The sequence below is a fragment of the Mus caroli genome, unplaced genomic scaffold, assembly GCF_978045245.1.
Source record: "Mus caroli unplaced genomic scaffold, Mus_caroli_1 scaffold_19, whole genome shotgun sequence".
NCBI lineage: Eukaryota > Metazoa > Chordata > Mammalia > Rodentia > Muridae > Mus > Mus caroli.
Window position 1 is genome coordinate 7,643,096 of NW_028227274.1, and position 16,507 is coordinate 7,659,602.

The window sequence follows — 16,507 nt, forward strand, 5'->3', positions numbered from 1 at the left end:
TGAAAAACCAAAAAAAGAAAAAAATAATAAAATGAAAAGTTAAAAAAAAAAAATTCCATCCTGTAGGAAGTTCCTTAAGCAAGAAAGTAAACAATTCAAAATAACTTCAGGAAGTCCCTGAAACTGACTAGATTCACTAGGCCCTCTCCCTGCCAGAATAGGCAATAAAAGCTGAGCATGTGTCTCAGAAGGGCAGAGCCAAGCTGCAAAAAGGACTCTCAGATAAGCTCAGCTGCAAAAGAGGACTCTTAAGACTGATGAACCAGCTACTTGGAAGATACAAACCAGATGAACTTCCTGGAAGAGGTTTTTATCTTAGTTAGAGTTGTATTGCTGTGAATACATGACCACGGCTTCTCTTATAAAGGAAAACATTTTAGTGGGCTGGCTTACAGTTTGAGAGGCTTAGTTCATTATTGTCACGACAAGAAGCATGGTGTGGCATGCAAGCAGACATGATGCTGGAAAAAAAGCTGACAGTTCTATATCTTGATCCACAAGCAGCAGGAGACACAAGCTGAGTGTAGCTTGAGTGTAAGAGACCTCAAAGCCTGCCTCCACAGTGACACACTTACTTCTACAAGGCCACACCTCTAATAAATGCCACTCCTTATTGACTTATGGGGGCCATTTTCTTTCAAACTACAGCAGGTTTAGTCCAACTGCGGCCACTGGAAAAGACGCTCTCCAACCTGGGGAGCTGCCTACATGCTGTGCAGTGCATTCCAGGTTCCTAGATTTGCGAGTTTTCACCCATGCTGGAGAGGGTTTTGTCTTTGTGTCATTCTTGGCTCATGTAAGTAACACTTCACCCACATTCCTGTATGTAGACTCACGGGCTTACGAAATTGGATTTAGGAGATATCAATACTTGAGTTTTCAAGGGTTCCCAATCTGAGGTGAGTAGATGAAGATGAATGTGTGGTATCTCCCTGGGAAAAGTTTTATAATCTAACTTTCCCCATCACATACTCAAATAAAATTGTAGTTAGCCGGGAGTGGTGGCGCACGCCTGTAATCCCAGCACTCGGGAGGCAGAGGCAGGTGGATTTCTGAGTTCGAGGCCTGCCTGGTCTACAAAGTGAGTTCCAGGATAGCCAGGGCTATACAGAGAAACCCTGTCTCGAAAAAAAAAAAAAAATTGTAGTGTTTTTTGTTTTTTTTTTTTTCTTAAAAGAGAGAAAGGGGCTGGAGAGATGGCTCAGAGGTTAAGAGCACTGACTACTCTTCCAGATGTGCTGGGTTCAATTCTCAGTATCCACATGGTGGCTCACAACCATCTGTAATGGAATCCAATGCCAAAGAGGGGATGGGTAATGTTTGATAATCCAAATAAAAAATTAGCCAGCTCTTATCAGTTTGCAATGATTGAAACTCACCTGAAACTACTATAAGTGACATTTTAAAAGTCTTCTTTTCCTATTATAGCTGGGAACTGTTGGGGAGCAGATGACCTCAGACCATCCTGAAACCTAAGACTCGAATTATGTCAATACGACACTATGTGAGCATTATAATTCTGAGGGGAAAGTATGCAGTTGGGAGCCAAGAAATACCACAAAGTTACACTGTTAGCATTTTGTCTAAGCTCTGCCCCACAGTTACCTGGCAACAGCCAGGTGTACCTGACTCACTATAAAAGGACTGCTTGCCCCCTCCTTTCTCTTTTGTTCCTCTCTTGCTCTTCCCTTCCTGCTCCCATTCCCTCCCCATCTCTCTCCATGTGCTAATGGCTGGCCTCTACCTCTCTTCTCCTATTCCCTCCCTTTCTCTTTCTCTCTCTGCCTTTCTTTGCCTCTATTACCCTCTTAACTCCCCTCCCCATGCCCTGAATAAACTCTGTTCTATACTATTCTGTCGTGTAGTTGGACCCTCATGGGGAAGGGATCCTTCAGCATGGGCCTGCCTAGGCACCCCCTTCCACCATACCTGACTACGCCTCCATAGAACATATCACCTCTCTCTTTATCTTTTTATAAACACATCACACACTACACAAGAAACCTCAAAAAGAGACTTATTGAGATGAGCACAGGAGGGTGGCTGCCTCTGTTTGGGAGAGAAGCAGCAGAGCCCTGAGCAGCAGACAGGCTTATAAGGTGTCTCGGGTGCAGACTTCCAGAGTGGAGATTTCCAGGGTGGGGATTAGTGGGATTTCAAGTCCTGATCTTAGGGCAAGCTCGGGGACTGGTGGGATTCTGAGCTCAGGGATTGATGGGGCTCCAGGGCTTAGAAGTGTGCTCGGACCTTTTACTCTACACCCTCTTCTTTCACCTGCATTCATTCTCAAGTAGGCTCTTCTGACAACTTGACAGAGGTTACTAATCTCAGTGCAAACTAATTTCAGTAGAATGAAAGTCCTGGGAGAAAGTTCTGATTGGTTCCACTTTGCTATCTCCCCATGCTTGAAACAAAGGCTGTGGCCCACACTTATGGTCTCTGGCTAAACTGAGAACTGTGACTCTATCTTCTGGACTTTTTACCCATTTTGTTTTCCTTGATGACCGCAAACTTGTTTGTTTTTGATTGTTGAGGTGGAGTTTCATGGAGTTGAGGCTGCTCTGGAACTCACTATGTAGCTGAAGATGACTTCCATTTCTGCTCTTCCTGCTCGTTCTCCTGAGTGCGGAGATTACAGACATACACGGCCACATCCAGTTTATGCTGTGCTGGAGTCTGAACACAGCTTTTGCATGCTAGGCAGACACTACCAATTGAGCTATATCTCTGGCTCAGGGTGTAGTTTTCTGTACTTGCTTATCATGACAAGTTCTTTAAATGGGCACATTGCCCCCACTCATCACATTCTCATTTCCTTATTCTTTTTTGGTGACCAATATAATTGCCACAGCACATAAACCTCTGCCAACTCACAGAGGACAGAACAATCCCACTTCCAGGCTTGACCCCATGGGTAGCAGAAAACAGCATTTACTTTGTTTTACCCTTGTTGCAGTCTTCACTTCAGAGCACATACTCATACTCTCATACTGCAATACAGTAAGACATTGTTTTTCTGTGCCGGGCATGGTAGCGCATGCCTTTAATCCCAGCACTTGGGAAGCAGAGGCAGGTGGATTTCTGAGTTCGAGGCCAGCCTGGTCTACAGAGTGAGTTCCAGGACAGCCAGGGTTATACAGAGAAATCCTGTCTCAAGAGAAAAAAAAAAAAGAAAGAAAGAAAGAAAGAAAGAAAGAAAGAAAGAAAGAAAGAAAGAAATTGTTTTTCACAAGTTCAAGGCTGCAGCAGTATTCTTGTTACTGCCCATCCTTACCCTTGCAACCTACAAAAAAAAAAAAAAGAAGACCAAAGAAATGAATTTAATATTAATCTACGGACAATGGCTTTTCTCTTTTTCATTTTTCTTTGCGGGGGGGGGGGGAGACAGGGTTTCTCTATTTGATAACCCTGCTTCTGCCCCTTAAATGTTGGGATTAAAGGCGTGCATCAGTTCACCCAAGTAACAGTAGCCTTTCTTTCTCTCTCTCTCTCTCTCTCTCTCTCTCTCTCTCTCTGTCTCTTTCTTTCTTTCTTTCTTTCTTTCTTTCTTTCTTTCTTTCTTTCTTTCTTTCTTTCTTGGTCTGTCCTTCCTTCCTTCCTTCCTTCCCTCTTTCTTTCTTTATGTTTGTTGGTTTTTTGAGACAGGGTTTCTCTGTGTATCCCTAGCTGTCCTGCAACTCACTCTGTAGAGCAGGCTGGCCTTGAACTCAGAAATCCACTTGCCTCTGTCTCTGGAATACTGGGATTGAAAACCCATGTCACCACTGCTTGCCCCACATAGCTGAGAGAGAGTGAATAGGTTTTAGCTAGATTTATAACATTCCATGTACAAACATCTGAAGAAAAGGGTGAGCTTGATGAACTCTGAGATGTTAGACATTTCTACAGTAGTGAGGGGAGAGGAGATGGTTCAGAAGGAAGATGGTCCCAAGTGGAAAGGGGATTTGTGGGTAAAGAACACCAGGTGATCAGTATTGGCATTATTGCACCAAATGATATGCACAATGTATCCTTATAAAGCATACATTTTAATGGAGGGAGAACTGTAGATTTATCTTGCCATTACTAAAATTATTTTGAGTGGAAAGTGTTAAAATTACCCCTGAGTCACCCTGGTTGGCTTTCCAGCATAAAATAGACAAAGTCATTCGAGAGTTCTGTGAAGCTTTCTGCCCAGACCTTGGACTAAGAATGTCCCTGGCTCTGATTAGCTTGAAATAGACAAGGTATAATCTTACTTGGCTGAATTCTCTTTTTAGGAGGAAGGGAAGGTTCGAGATAGAGTTTGTGGTACATGCTGGCCCCAAACTTGGACCACCATGCCTAGCTGTGAAATAACGTTTCCCCTATAACCCACATTACAAGGACCTCTTGCTTTTCTTGATGTCCATGCCCATTCTTCTGTTATAAGTCACCCACAAGCTGCACACTGCAATTCTGGACTTGCCTGCCTCTTTCTTTGGTCTCATTGATCCTTGGGACCAGTTCCCATACATGGGGACAGGGGTGTTTTGTGACAAAATCATGTTCCATGAAAGTAGTTTTGGAGAGTGCAGCAAGCAGTTGTATTTCCTTGCTTTTAGACACGATATTCTCTGTAGAGCCATAAATAATAAATTATAGAATCAAATGATAATAAACTAATATCATCCAAATTTCTTTTTTTTCTTTTCTTTTTTTAAGATTTATTTATTTATTATATGTAAGTACACTGTAGTTGTCTTCAGACACTCCAGAAGAGGGAGTCAGATCTCGTTATGGATGGTTGTGAGCCACCATGTGGTTGCTGGGATTCTAACTCTGGACCTTTGGAAGAGCAGTCGGGTGCTCTTACCCACTGAGCCATCTCACCAGCCCCCAAATTTCTTGATAGTGGAAATTATTTGCACTATGTTTGTAATTAGATACAAATGTATATGTTGAGTAACTACGTTTAACAGTGTGGTTATTGCAAATAAGGTGTTGAAGTTTTTGTTTTAACTTTAACTGAAATAGCCACATACATTTTTTTAAGTCGAAGGACTTGCTATATATAAAATGAGAGATTTATTTAAAACTCTATCCTGAGAATGGTTTTCCTAGTTTTAGGAAGGTGCCCTGCATCCCCAAAGGAAAACCATTCTGTCCAAAGATTTGATTGGCTTAGCTTAATGTCAAGCCAAGTAAGGACATCTTGCAAGACCGAGTTCCCTGCTTCCAACATGTGAATCCCAAGTATTAAACTCGAATCTTAGTGGGCTTCTTTCAGAACTTTTCTTCCTTTAACATGTGAAAGTTCCAGGCATTCACAAGTAGTTTTAATAACTTCGTGACTGGTCTAAGGAATCCTGCAGAAGATGTCGTCCACCAGCCCTCCCGCCCTCCGAAGGTGCAAAGCACTCCTCCCGTCGCTAGGGGCCGCTGTCGCTATCCCCGTGGCCGGAAGGCAGCGCAGCTTCCTCGTTCTCGTCGCGCGTCCGCAGGCCTCCGCGCGCTTTTCCGGCCATTCATAACCCCAGCCCGTGGGTCTCTGGAGCCTGAATTCCGTGAACAGTCGGGCCAGAAGGGAGAATTGCGTCGCTAGGATGAAGCTCGTGAGGTGAGGAGGGTACCCCCGCCGGGCGAGGGAGACCGGTGGAGGATTTGGGGTCGGCTTGGGAGGCCGGGCCGCTGTGCTCCCAGGGAGGCGGGAAAGCCGCGTGCGCGCGGCCTGTAACGGCCTCAGGCCCCCGGGCCCCGCCGCGCCCTGCCGGCCGCCCAGAGCCGGGGCGAGGGGCCAGCGCGCAGACCCCGCCGGTCTTCCAGGAGTGGAGGGGCCGAGCCGCCTCTGCCCACCCAGAATCCGGCAGCTTAAACGGAGCAGTGGCCCGTTTTCGTGGCGAATCGGACCATTTGCACCGAGGAGGACTTAGTAGACCTAGCATGGTTTTCTCTGCAAATGACGACGCCGATTTGCAAGACGTTTTAGACTAAGATCTCTTTAAATTTGACCAGTTGTACGAAGTATGTAAGTGGTTAGTGTAGGCTTCTAACTCAGGAAAGACAAAATGTCCTAGGATGGGGCAGAAGGTAATAAATTATTTTCGCCTGCATAGATAATATCGGAAGTGGAGCCTAACTAGAGGCATGTTGGTTTGATTCAAATGAACAAGCCTGGGTCAAGCCTGAGGCAGGTTATATAATATCCAAGCAAATAACTAGAAATATTTAGCTTCTTGTTGAGTCAAGACTGTTGTAGTTGACCAGAATGGCATTGAACACCTTCTGAAGTAGTTATACACAATTCACAAGATTTCTTTTAAAACATTTTTGAAGTTTTTTTAACGGTGACTTGTAGTCTGCTTGAAATTAAAAAAAAATTCAATTCAGGAGGAATTTGAGGGAGAAGGCATTTAAGGTTAAAAAAAATTTTTCCCCTGTTCTGGGGATGGCACGCAGAGAGCTTCTAATAGTCACTTAACCCTGAGTTCAGCCCCAGTTCATTTGTATTTGGACTGTAACCTAGGTAGAATGCTTGCCGTTTCTTTACTTACTCCCTGATGTAAACTATAATGTATTTGCAGTAACTTTTATGTTTAATCTCATTTAAAGGTTCTATTATAACTTTGCCAGCATCCTAGGCAGGTGCTCACTCTCCTGCTGCTGTGATTTGTCTTGGACCCCATTTTGTGTAGCGCAAAGTATAGAGATTTCTAATTACAGGAGAATGGTTTTTTTTATTTTTTAAGATTTATTTATTTTATGTATGTGAGTACACTGTAGCTGTACAGATGGTTGGGAGCCTTCATATGGTTGTTGGGAATTGAATTTTAGGTCCTCTGCTGGCTCTGGCCCAAAGGTTGATTTATTATTATAAATAAGTACACTGTAGTTGACTTTGGAGGGCATCAGATCTCATTACTGGTTTTGTGAGCCACTATGTGATTGCTGGGATTTGAACTCAGGACCTTTGGAAGAGCAGTCAGTGCTCTTACCCTGCTGAGCCATCTCGCCAGCCCCCAGGGAAAATGTTTTTTGCCCTGTGAAAATGGTTGACTGGTTTTGCACTTTTGGTGTGGGCTTTCTTATTTGTGCATTAGTTAATGTATTGGACTGTATTGCCTGTATTTATCCCGTTGCCACCTTGCCCAAACTTAGGAAGTGTGCTTAGCTACTTTTCTCTTAATCCTCCTGGCGTCTGGTAAGTTGCCAGGTTTCTTAATTTTTCTAAATGGAGATACTTCTCACTATCCAGTTCTCTCTGATTTTTCTATTCAAATAGGAAAATTTTGGATACTAAAAGGACCCCATACACTTTACTGTTTGATGTGCCAGTCTCATTAAGAAAAGAATTCACAGCTAGGTGATGGTGGCTCATGCCTTTAATCCCCACACTTTCTCTGCTTTCAAGGCCAGCACTCTGTAGAGAGGGAGTTCTAGGACAGCCAGGGCTACACAGAAAACAAAAGTAAGAAGAGAATTCACAAAATGAAGGACTCTCTGGAAAATAATTTGAATTTATGTGTTCCTTGGCCTCTCTTTACTTTTATATTGAGACAGGGTCTCACCAAGTTGTGCTACCTGACTTGAAATCACTGTATCTCAGCTGGCATTAGATTGAGAATCATCCTGCCTCTTCTTCCTGAGTGCTGGGATTAGAGGCATACACTGCCACCAACCAGCATCTCTAGATATCATAAGGGAAGTTTTTGTTTTGTTTTGTTTTTCAAGACAGTTTCTCTGTGTAGCCCTGACTGTCCTGGAACTCACTTTGTAGACCAGGCTGGCCTCGAACTTAGAAATCCACCTGCCTCTGCCTCCCAAGTGCTGGGATTAAAGGCGTGCGCCACCACTGCCTGGCTCATAAGGGAATTCTTTAGCAGAATATTTTCTTCACAAAAGGACCCTGTTCTCCCCACCTCCTCTTTTCTGAGTGCTGGAATTAAGTCTTTGCCACTGTGCCTGGCAAAGTACTGTTTGTAATGTAGTAGTTTAAGGTTGCTGAAACATTCAGCCTGTACTTGGTGTGTGTTGCTATAGAAAAGTCGTGCTGCTTACTTTCTCATGGGAGAATGGGATAGGTAATATCACTTGTGTGGTTTACTGTAGTGAATGTTATACTAGTGTACAATGGATATTGTAGAAAAATAAGATAGACTGGAAAATCTGAATATGAAGTGTTATTAGATGATATTGTAGATTATCATTCCATTGCCATTTGGCTAAAATAAAGCATGAGTGATAATGTAGAATTCCCGGTGGGTTACATTCCTGAATATTAATAAAGTAACAGAAGAGAATGTTTTTTACAGTCTTGGTCTGGGAAACATCACCTTAAAACCTGAGCTCCAAAAGGGTTGTAGTAGAATAAAATGGAGAGATGCTTAGGTTGAGAGCACTGGCTGCTCTTCCAGAGGGTCTGAGTTCAATTCTTAGGACCTACATAGCAATTTTCAGCTGTCCAATGCCCTCTTCTGGCATCTATTGGCACCAGGGACATGCACATGTACACATACATGCAAACAGACAAGACACTCATACACAGAAAATAAAAAATACAGAAATAAAAAAATAAAAGAAAAAGCCAGGTGTGTGGTGGAATGCACTTGGAGTTTGTAGTCAAATCAGTGATGGACTCATAGAAAATAAAAGAGTGTATGAATAATGTATAAGCAATTCAAGAAATACAGACTTTCTATATGCACGAACCATATGAAGGCTCAGGCAAATGGCTGCTACTTGCTTTTTTCTCCTCCTTTTTCCTGTTGTGGAATATTCACCAGAAAGTACTGCTTGGACATGGGTTTAAGCCAATAGAAAGCCTATTAGCCTTGCAGGGTTTAGAGTCCTCAAGTAGCACTGAACCTTTCTTAGGATAAGCCTGTTAAGCACAAAACCATGTCCTAGGTTGACGTATGTCAGTTCGCAAGAAGAGTTAATCAGAAGCAGAAATACAGACACCAAAAAGCAAGATTAATGCATTTAGAGACTTTCCTATAACTAAACCTTGATGGACTAGGGCTTTGTTTAGTTTTGGTAGGTGGAACTGTCTGTACAGCCTGAATGGTAACTTCCATCATGAAATTGGTTAGGTCTTAAGACCTACTAAGCTCTGAGACCCTGTTATACTCTTTTCTGTTTTTATTTTTATAAAGATTATATATATATGATGGTTTTTTCTATACACAACATGTTTGTCTGGTATCTATGGAGACCAGAAGAAAGTGTTGGATCCCCTCGATCAAGAGCCACAGAGAGTTGTGAGCTGCCATGCAGGGCCTCTGGAATAAGCAGCCTGTTCTCTCTCTCAACCATCTCTAGTGTCCCCTCTTTTTTCTTTCATTTGTTTTTTTCTTTTCCTCTTCTCTTCTCCTTTCCCTCCCCCCAACTCCCCCTCCCCATTGAAATATTTCATTCAGCCAGACTGTTTTCAAACTCCCAAGAACTTCCCAAATGCTAGGATTATAAGCATACATACATTTTTCTTAGCTTTGCTCTTTAGAAAATAAATTGCTATTTGTGTGTGTTAGTGCACATAACTGGTGCACAGGTATGTTATAAGACAATTTGGGGACTTTGTTTTTGCCTTCCTCCAGAGTCTCGGGGATTAAAACTCAGGTCCTCAGGCAGTATAGTACTTTTACCTGCTGAGGCATCTTGATGGTGCTGCTCGGTATTTTTAATTAAATAGCTGATTTTGTTGGTGGTGATGATTGGTTTTGAGGTGAGTGAGTGAGAGAGACTCTGAGAGAGAGAAAGAGAGAGAGAGAGAGAGAGAGAGTGTGTTTGTGTGTGTGTGTGTGTGTGTGTGTGAGAGAGAGAGAGAGTGTGAGTGAGAGTGTTGGCCTGGTGCTCACTGTGTGGACCACACGCTGGCCTTGAATTCACAGAGATCCTCCTGCCTCTGCCTCCGTAGAGCTGTATTAAATAAATACATGGGTGCGCTACCATGCTTTAGTTTTGCTACCATGCTTTAGTTTTGCTACCATGCTTTAGTTTTGTTTTTGAGATTATACTTATTAACAGGGTGAAGGGTGTCACACCCCATTAGGAAGCAGAAGCAGAATAATTTCTGTAAATTCAAGCCCATCCTGGTCTATAGAGTGAGTTCCAGGGCATTCATGGCTACACACAGAAATCCTGTCTCAAAAAAATATATTTATTTATGGGGGAGGGCTGATATTATCACAGTGTGTGTACACAAAAAAGACCAAAGGACCTTAGAAGGAGTCAGTTCTGTCATCATTTGGGATCCCCAGGTTTGGCAGCAAGTGGATACCATCTTGCTATGTCTTTTAACAGCACCCCTCCCCCATCTTTTTTTTTGTATAGATAGAAAATTGGGAGATTGTTAATTGTTACTGGTGAGGGCTTGCATAAATGGGTTGTTAAGGCAGAAATGATGTTGAAAACATCATTCACAGTGGGATAACTGTCATTTTCATAGAGTGGACTACTATCTAGCTCTTGGGATGTTTATTTTTAGGGAATTAATCTCCAATGTAAACTGCTAAATAAGCTCCAAGTATTATAGAGCCATTGAAGAATAGCTTACTTTGTGTAAAGTAGAATCTTATATTTATGCTTATGGGTTAGAATAATAGCCCAATTCACCAAGAAAGCAGAAAGAGAAAAGAGGGGTTCTTTATTTCTACCATGTAATCTTATACTATCAGGTAGAATTATACCCTTTTTGTGGCTGAAAATTAGTCTAGTGTCTTTTCTTGAGATAGTGTCACCATCACTATGTAGAACAGGCTGGCCTCCAGTTCACAGAGACCCATCTGCCAGTCTCGCAAGTACTGGAATTAAAAGACGCACCACCACACCTAATGCTACTCTAGGATCTTCCCATATCTTCATTTAGGGCTGTTTTGTAATAGTTTTTCCTAGTATTTTCTAGTTGGATGCCCAGGACAGCTGTGATTATGGCTCAGCACAACTTTACAGACTCGGGGGTGAGCTTTGCAGATGGCATTATCTTGACAAGTAAACATTCGAGTGCTCTGCAGGCTGGACAATTTTTCATCCAGTGTGGTCTAGTGAAGCCAAAAAGGATGCCTGTCGTTGACAGTCAGATGCCAGATGACAGTCTATTACTTTATTCTTTATGAGTTTACGAGTTTAGTTCAGAAAAAGTTAAGCACTGTGTATATTATTATGATGATGAATTGTTTTTAAGATATATTTATTTTATGTGTGAGTGTTTTATCTGCATGTATGTATGTACATCACACATTTGTCTGGTGCCTATGAAGGTCAGAATAGGTCTCCAGAGCCTCTAGAGCAAAGATAACAGATGGTGTGACCTTTCATATGAGTTCTGGGACTACAAGAGAGAAGAGTGCTCCTAACTGCTGAGTTAGCTAGCCAGATCCCCTTGAACTGTTGTAGTAGCATTTTAGAGATTTTTGATCTCTACCATTTTACTCCACCGACTTCACAAAAAGACTTCTAATGTTAGGGTAAAAAATCGGGACTTTATTTTTGTCTCTATAGATTTTTGATGAAATTGAGTCATGAAACTGTAACCATTGAATTGAAGAATGGGACACAAGTCCATGGAACAATCACAGGTAAGAAGGTTGGACTGTTTCTGTAATGTTTTTGTTTAAGGTTTTTCTTTCCCATGTTCCACCCACTGGAGAGATTTTGTTGTTGTTTTCTCCTTTTGGTTGTTTAATGAGCACTGTTGTAGTGCAGGTCCTCATTCTCTTTGTCTGAAATACTGAATGGACCTTATTTAAGCCTCATCTTATTGAACAATTTTATTTTATGTACACTCATGTTTTGCCTGCATGTCTGCCTGTGTGAGGGTATTGTCTGTGTGTAAAGTGTCACATCCCTGGAACTGGAGTTACATTGGAGTTGTGAGCTGCCAAGTGGGTGCTGGGAATTGGACCCGGGTCTTTTGGGAGAGCAACTAGTGCTTTTACCTGCTGAGCCATCTCTGCAGCCCCACTCATCTTACATTCTTGCACTACAGCCAAACCAAATTGCCAGGTGTTTTCTTACCTTGTATACCTTTGCTTGTGTGTGGTCCTCTGCATAGAATGTTACTTCTTCCAAACCCATCTGAGACCTGCACTGTTATTACATTTGTGTTTCACATTTGACTGTAGGTTATCGGCCTATGTTAATTATATATGATCTTTTACTATGGTATTGTGCACACGTTTTTACCATTGTTCATCCTTCATTATCCTCTCCTGTTTGTCTCCTAAGACTTTTTTTTTTTTTAAAGTGGTTATCAAAGGGGAAAAAACAGTTGTTTTTTTTTTTTTTTTTTCTTTTTGTTTTTTTTCAACACAGGGTTTCTTTGTGTAGCCCTGGCTGTCCTGGAACTCACTCTGTAGACCAGGCTGGCCTCGAACTCAGAAATCCACCTGCCTCTGCCTCCCAAGTGCTGGGATTAAAGGTGTGTGCCACCACTGCCCGGCTGAAAAATAGTATCTTGACATGTGTTCCTATTCTCTAAAATACTGACCTTGTAGATGTGTAAGTTTTTAATAGGTAGGTCCAGTGTTTTAGTAAGCCAGGAGAAAATGGGATGACATTTTGTGGCTTTTCTAGAAGTTATGCCAAATTCCATATCTAAGGATGTACTGTTGCTGCCCTTGTTAAAGTTCCTTGAGTAGGGATTTGGTCTGTTCCCTGTAGACAAGCATTGGGAAAGATCTCCTCATCGTCCTTTTTTAGATGCAGGATTTACGTATCCCAGATTTATGTATCCTGGCTTCAAACTCACTGTGTATATTTGAAGATGGCCTTCTTCTGGTTTTGTGCCGCTAGCTCCTGGCTGTTGGTATTACAGATGTGCACCACCACACCTCTTTATATAGCAATGGGGATTGAAGCCAGCACTTCATGTATGCTAAGGAAGTAGTCTACCAGCTGAGCTATGTTCCCAAACCCCAGAGTGGCATGTTTGCTGCCCACCCCACCCCCCACACCCCTGTCAAAATCCAATGATGAAAATTGTTATCCAAAAACAAAACAAAACCCAACACAAGTGTCTGTATCTCATATGAATGTACACACACACATATATATGAGCATATGGAGGAGAGGGGATGTAGTAAGGCTGTCTAGGAACGAAGAGAACTTCCTTCTTTGGAGAAGAAGATGAAAGCATTTGTTGTTGGGTTTTGTGGGGTTTTTGTTTTGTTTTGAGACAGATTTTTTCAGTATAGCTGACTGTCCTGGAACTTGGTCTGTGGAACAGGCTGGCCTTGAACTCACTAAGATTGGCCTGCCTCTGCTAGAATTAAAGGCATGTTCCACCCCTGCCTAACAAAGAAAGGATTTGTAATAGTGAATTTTTGGAGAGAAAAACAGTGAGGTTAGCCTGGCATGGTGGCTCATGCTTGTAATGCCAACACTTAGAAGGCTAGGGCAGAATCCTTAGTTTGGGGCAATTCTGGGCTGCATAGTGACAGCCTAACAGAACAAAAACAAATACACAGACAAGCTCAGTTAAAGGCTGGGTTATAAGCATGCTTGAGGTCCTGGATTCAGTCCATGGCACCACAAAAAAAAAAAAAAAAAAAAAAAAACCTTCACATTTAGAAAGACATAAGGACCCAGACAAAGGACCTAGTTGGCAAAGTGCTTACTGTGCAAGCTTGAGAACCTGAGTTCAGGTCCCCCAAAAGATGGGTACTTCCTGGTCCTGTAATTCCAGTTCTCTGAGACATTCTGTCCGAGAAAACAAGGTGTGAGGGTGTGCCAGCTCACCCCTGTCGGTAAAGGCATCTGATGCCAAGCCTGACAACTGAGTTCATGCCTCAGGATCTACATAGAGGAAAGAGAGAGCTGATTTTTAAGAGTTGCCTGATCTCTAGACATGCACCATGGCGTACCTGCCTTCCCATTTAACCATGCTCATACAAATTAATTTTGGTAAGATTCTGTTTTTAACTCTGTATGTATGTGAGTGCAGGTGCCTTTGGAGGCCAGAGGTACTGGGTCTCTCTGGAGCTCGAGTTACAGGCAATTAGTTATGGCCCTCCAGATGTGAGTACTGGGAACCAAACTTGGTTCTCTGTAAGAGCCCTGCACACTTACCTTGAGCTATGTCTCTAGCCCCTAAAAATCATTTTAAGTAAATAAATAGACGTGTTAATCTGGGTGTGCCGGTGAGTACCTGTAGAGCAAGCACTTGAGAGTCTGAGGTCAGCTTGGGGTGGTGGCGCACGCCTTTAATCCCAGCACTTGGGAGGCAGAGGCAGGTGGATTTCTGAGTTCGAGGCCAGCCTGGTCTACAAAGTGAGTTCCAGGACAGCTAGGGCTATACAGAGAAACCCTGTCTCGAAAAAAAACCAAAAAAAAAAAAAAAAAAGAAAGAAAGTGGGGGAAAGAGTTCCTAATAATAGAGAAAAATACCATAGGTCTTTAAGAATAAAGGCCTATGGCGTGATAGAATGTTGGTTAAGAAGTTATGGGGATAATGGGAGATTTTATCACAAACACTATCTAATCCTGGGACAAGAATTCAATTCTGAAGGTAGTAGACTCATGGCTCCTTCATAGCGTGCTATGTTCATTTCCTTTGTCTAGCAAATAGGCTCTTTCTCTGTTGTCTGAGCTTTCCTTGAACACATGCATTCCTTGTGCCTCAGCCTCTTGAATGCTGAGATTACAGGAGTCACTTAACCACACCACCAGTGTATTCAATTCTGTAAGTGCACTCAGCTTTGTACAGAGGTTTTGTTGCTGATTTATTTTGACATTTTCCCCGTTGTGCATATATTGTCACAGGAACTTGACCTATAACATAGTGGAAAAAAATTCTTTACAGTATGATTTCAACTGTTGGTGTGATAGATTGATTGCCTTCTTTATCATGCTGGTAATTGTTCTGCTTCCCTCCTCATTCCCCTTTAGGTGTAGATGTCAGCATGAACACACACCTTAAAGCTGTGAAAATGACCCTGAAGAACAGAGAACCTGTACAGTTGGAAACATTGAGTATTCGGGGCAATAACATTCGGTATTTTATTCTACCAGACAGCTTACCTCTAGATACACTACTTGTGGATGTTGAACCTAAGGTGAAATCTAAGAAAAGAGAAGCTGGTACGTGTGAAGGTGTTTTGTGTATAGTGTATTTAAATCTTAACTCGCTGTTCAAAATACATTTGTGAACAAGGGTGTTTTTGTTGCTGAGAACATTTGTCTTAGTACATGTGCTACCTAGAGTTCCTGGCGCTGCTGTGGAGAAGAGTCCCTCCAGTCCTCTCTACTGCTCTTTTCTTCCATGGAGTCGAGATTTCTAGTTTCTTTAGAAAGCTATTTTTCCTTTACTACATGCACACCTTTAATCCCAGCACTTGAGAGACAGAGACAGGTGGATTTCTGTAAGTTTGAAGCCAGCCTGGTCTATAAAGCCAGGAAGCCAGGGCTAAAAAATGTATGACGTTACCAGGGTGTGGGGGATATCTTCACTCAGTGGCAAATCACAGCATGATGTCCTGGGTCTGATTGTGACCATGGGTGGGGTGTTACCTACACCTCAGTCTGACTGCATCAAGCAGGCGCTCTGCTTTCTTACCTTTCCTTCTTTTGTCCTCATGATGACCAGCTAGAGATACGCTGTGTGTTCAAGGCTAACGTGATTAGAAGCCAAACAAGTTTTCAAGCTCCCATTAGGGTTAACGTGCTTGGCTCCTATTAAATAAGCAGAAATCTGACATAGGGTGTAAATTTGTCTCCCTGCTTTTTACATGATGGTGGTGGTGCTCATATTTGAGAGAAGCTGACTTAGAGCTTTTTTACTCTAGTTAGCTGCTAATTGAAGAGGTGTAGGTGGGAAAATGCTCAGGATAAGCTGTGTGGTGGCGGGTACTGTATTGTTGAAGAGTTGTTCACCTGCTTTGTTTTTCCTTTCCCTAGTTGCAGGAAGAGGCCGAGGCCGGGGTAGAGGAAGAGGACGTGGTCGTGGCAGAGGAAGAGGGGGTCCTAGACGATAATGTCTCTCAAGATTACTGTTTCAAATTGATAAGGAATTTGGGGATATCTTTTGTACAGGTTTTGTTTGTTTGTCAGTTTTTAATAAACGTAAGTGTAGGGACAGAGTTGTCTGTTGATTGTCAAATTAAAGTTGTAGTGAGTATCTACTATATTCACATAGTGTGTTCAGTTCGGGGAGTTGGACGCATGAAATACTTATGTACTGAACATGGGTTTGATTTCTTTGAGTCCATTATTTGGGCCTCTTTTGAGATGAAATAAATTCTTGGCATTTCAATAAAGTTCTTTTGGGATGAGATCTAAAACTCACTCCATGGAGCTTTAGTGGTAAAAGCAAAAAATAAATGATTTTGCCTGGCAGTGGTGGTGCATGTCTTTACTCCCAAGCACTCAGGAGGCAAGAGGGACTTGATCTCTTAAGTTTGAGCACAGCCTGGTCTACAGAGTCAGTTCCAGGACAAGCCAGGGCTATACAGAGAAACCCTGTGTTCCTAAAAAACAAACTTTGATTTTGTTAATGTGTTTTTTGAAGAGGAAGTTATCAACAAAATATAACCTTGGCTGTCCTGAAACTCAC

General features: G+C 42.3%; 1 protein-coding gene across 1 annotated transcript; it reads left to right on the forward strand.

The window, feature by feature from the left end:
- The first annotated feature begins 5,420 nt into the window (after positions 1 to 5,420).
- Snrpd1 (small nuclear ribonucleoprotein D1 polypeptide) lies at positions 5,421 to 16,077 on the forward strand. Its single transcript, XM_021150802.3, has 4 exons — positions 5,421 to 5,578; positions 11,458 to 11,534; positions 14,845 to 15,036; positions 15,853 to 16,077. The coding sequence occupies exons 1-4, from the start codon at positions 5,565 to 5,567 to the stop codon at positions 15,927 to 15,929; spliced, it is 360 nt and encodes a 119-aa protein (XP_021006461.1). The 5' UTR covers positions 5,421 to 5,564; the 3' UTR covers positions 15,930 to 16,077.
- The last annotated feature ends 430 nt before the right edge of the window (positions 16,078 to 16,507 follow it).

What these genes read in the sequence shown, in the direction of transcription:
- Snrpd1 (XM_021150802.3), top strand. An exon ending in AGTCCATGGAACAATCACAG is followed by an intron (nt 11,535 to 14,844) that starts GTAAGAAGGTTG and finishes ATTCCCCTTTAG; the next exon opens with GTGTAGATGTCAGCATGAAC. An exon ending in ATCTAAGAAAAGAGAAGCTG is followed by an intron (nt 15,037 to 15,852) that starts GTACGTGTGAAG and finishes TCCTTTCCCTAG; the next exon opens with TTGCAGGAAGAGGCCGAGGC.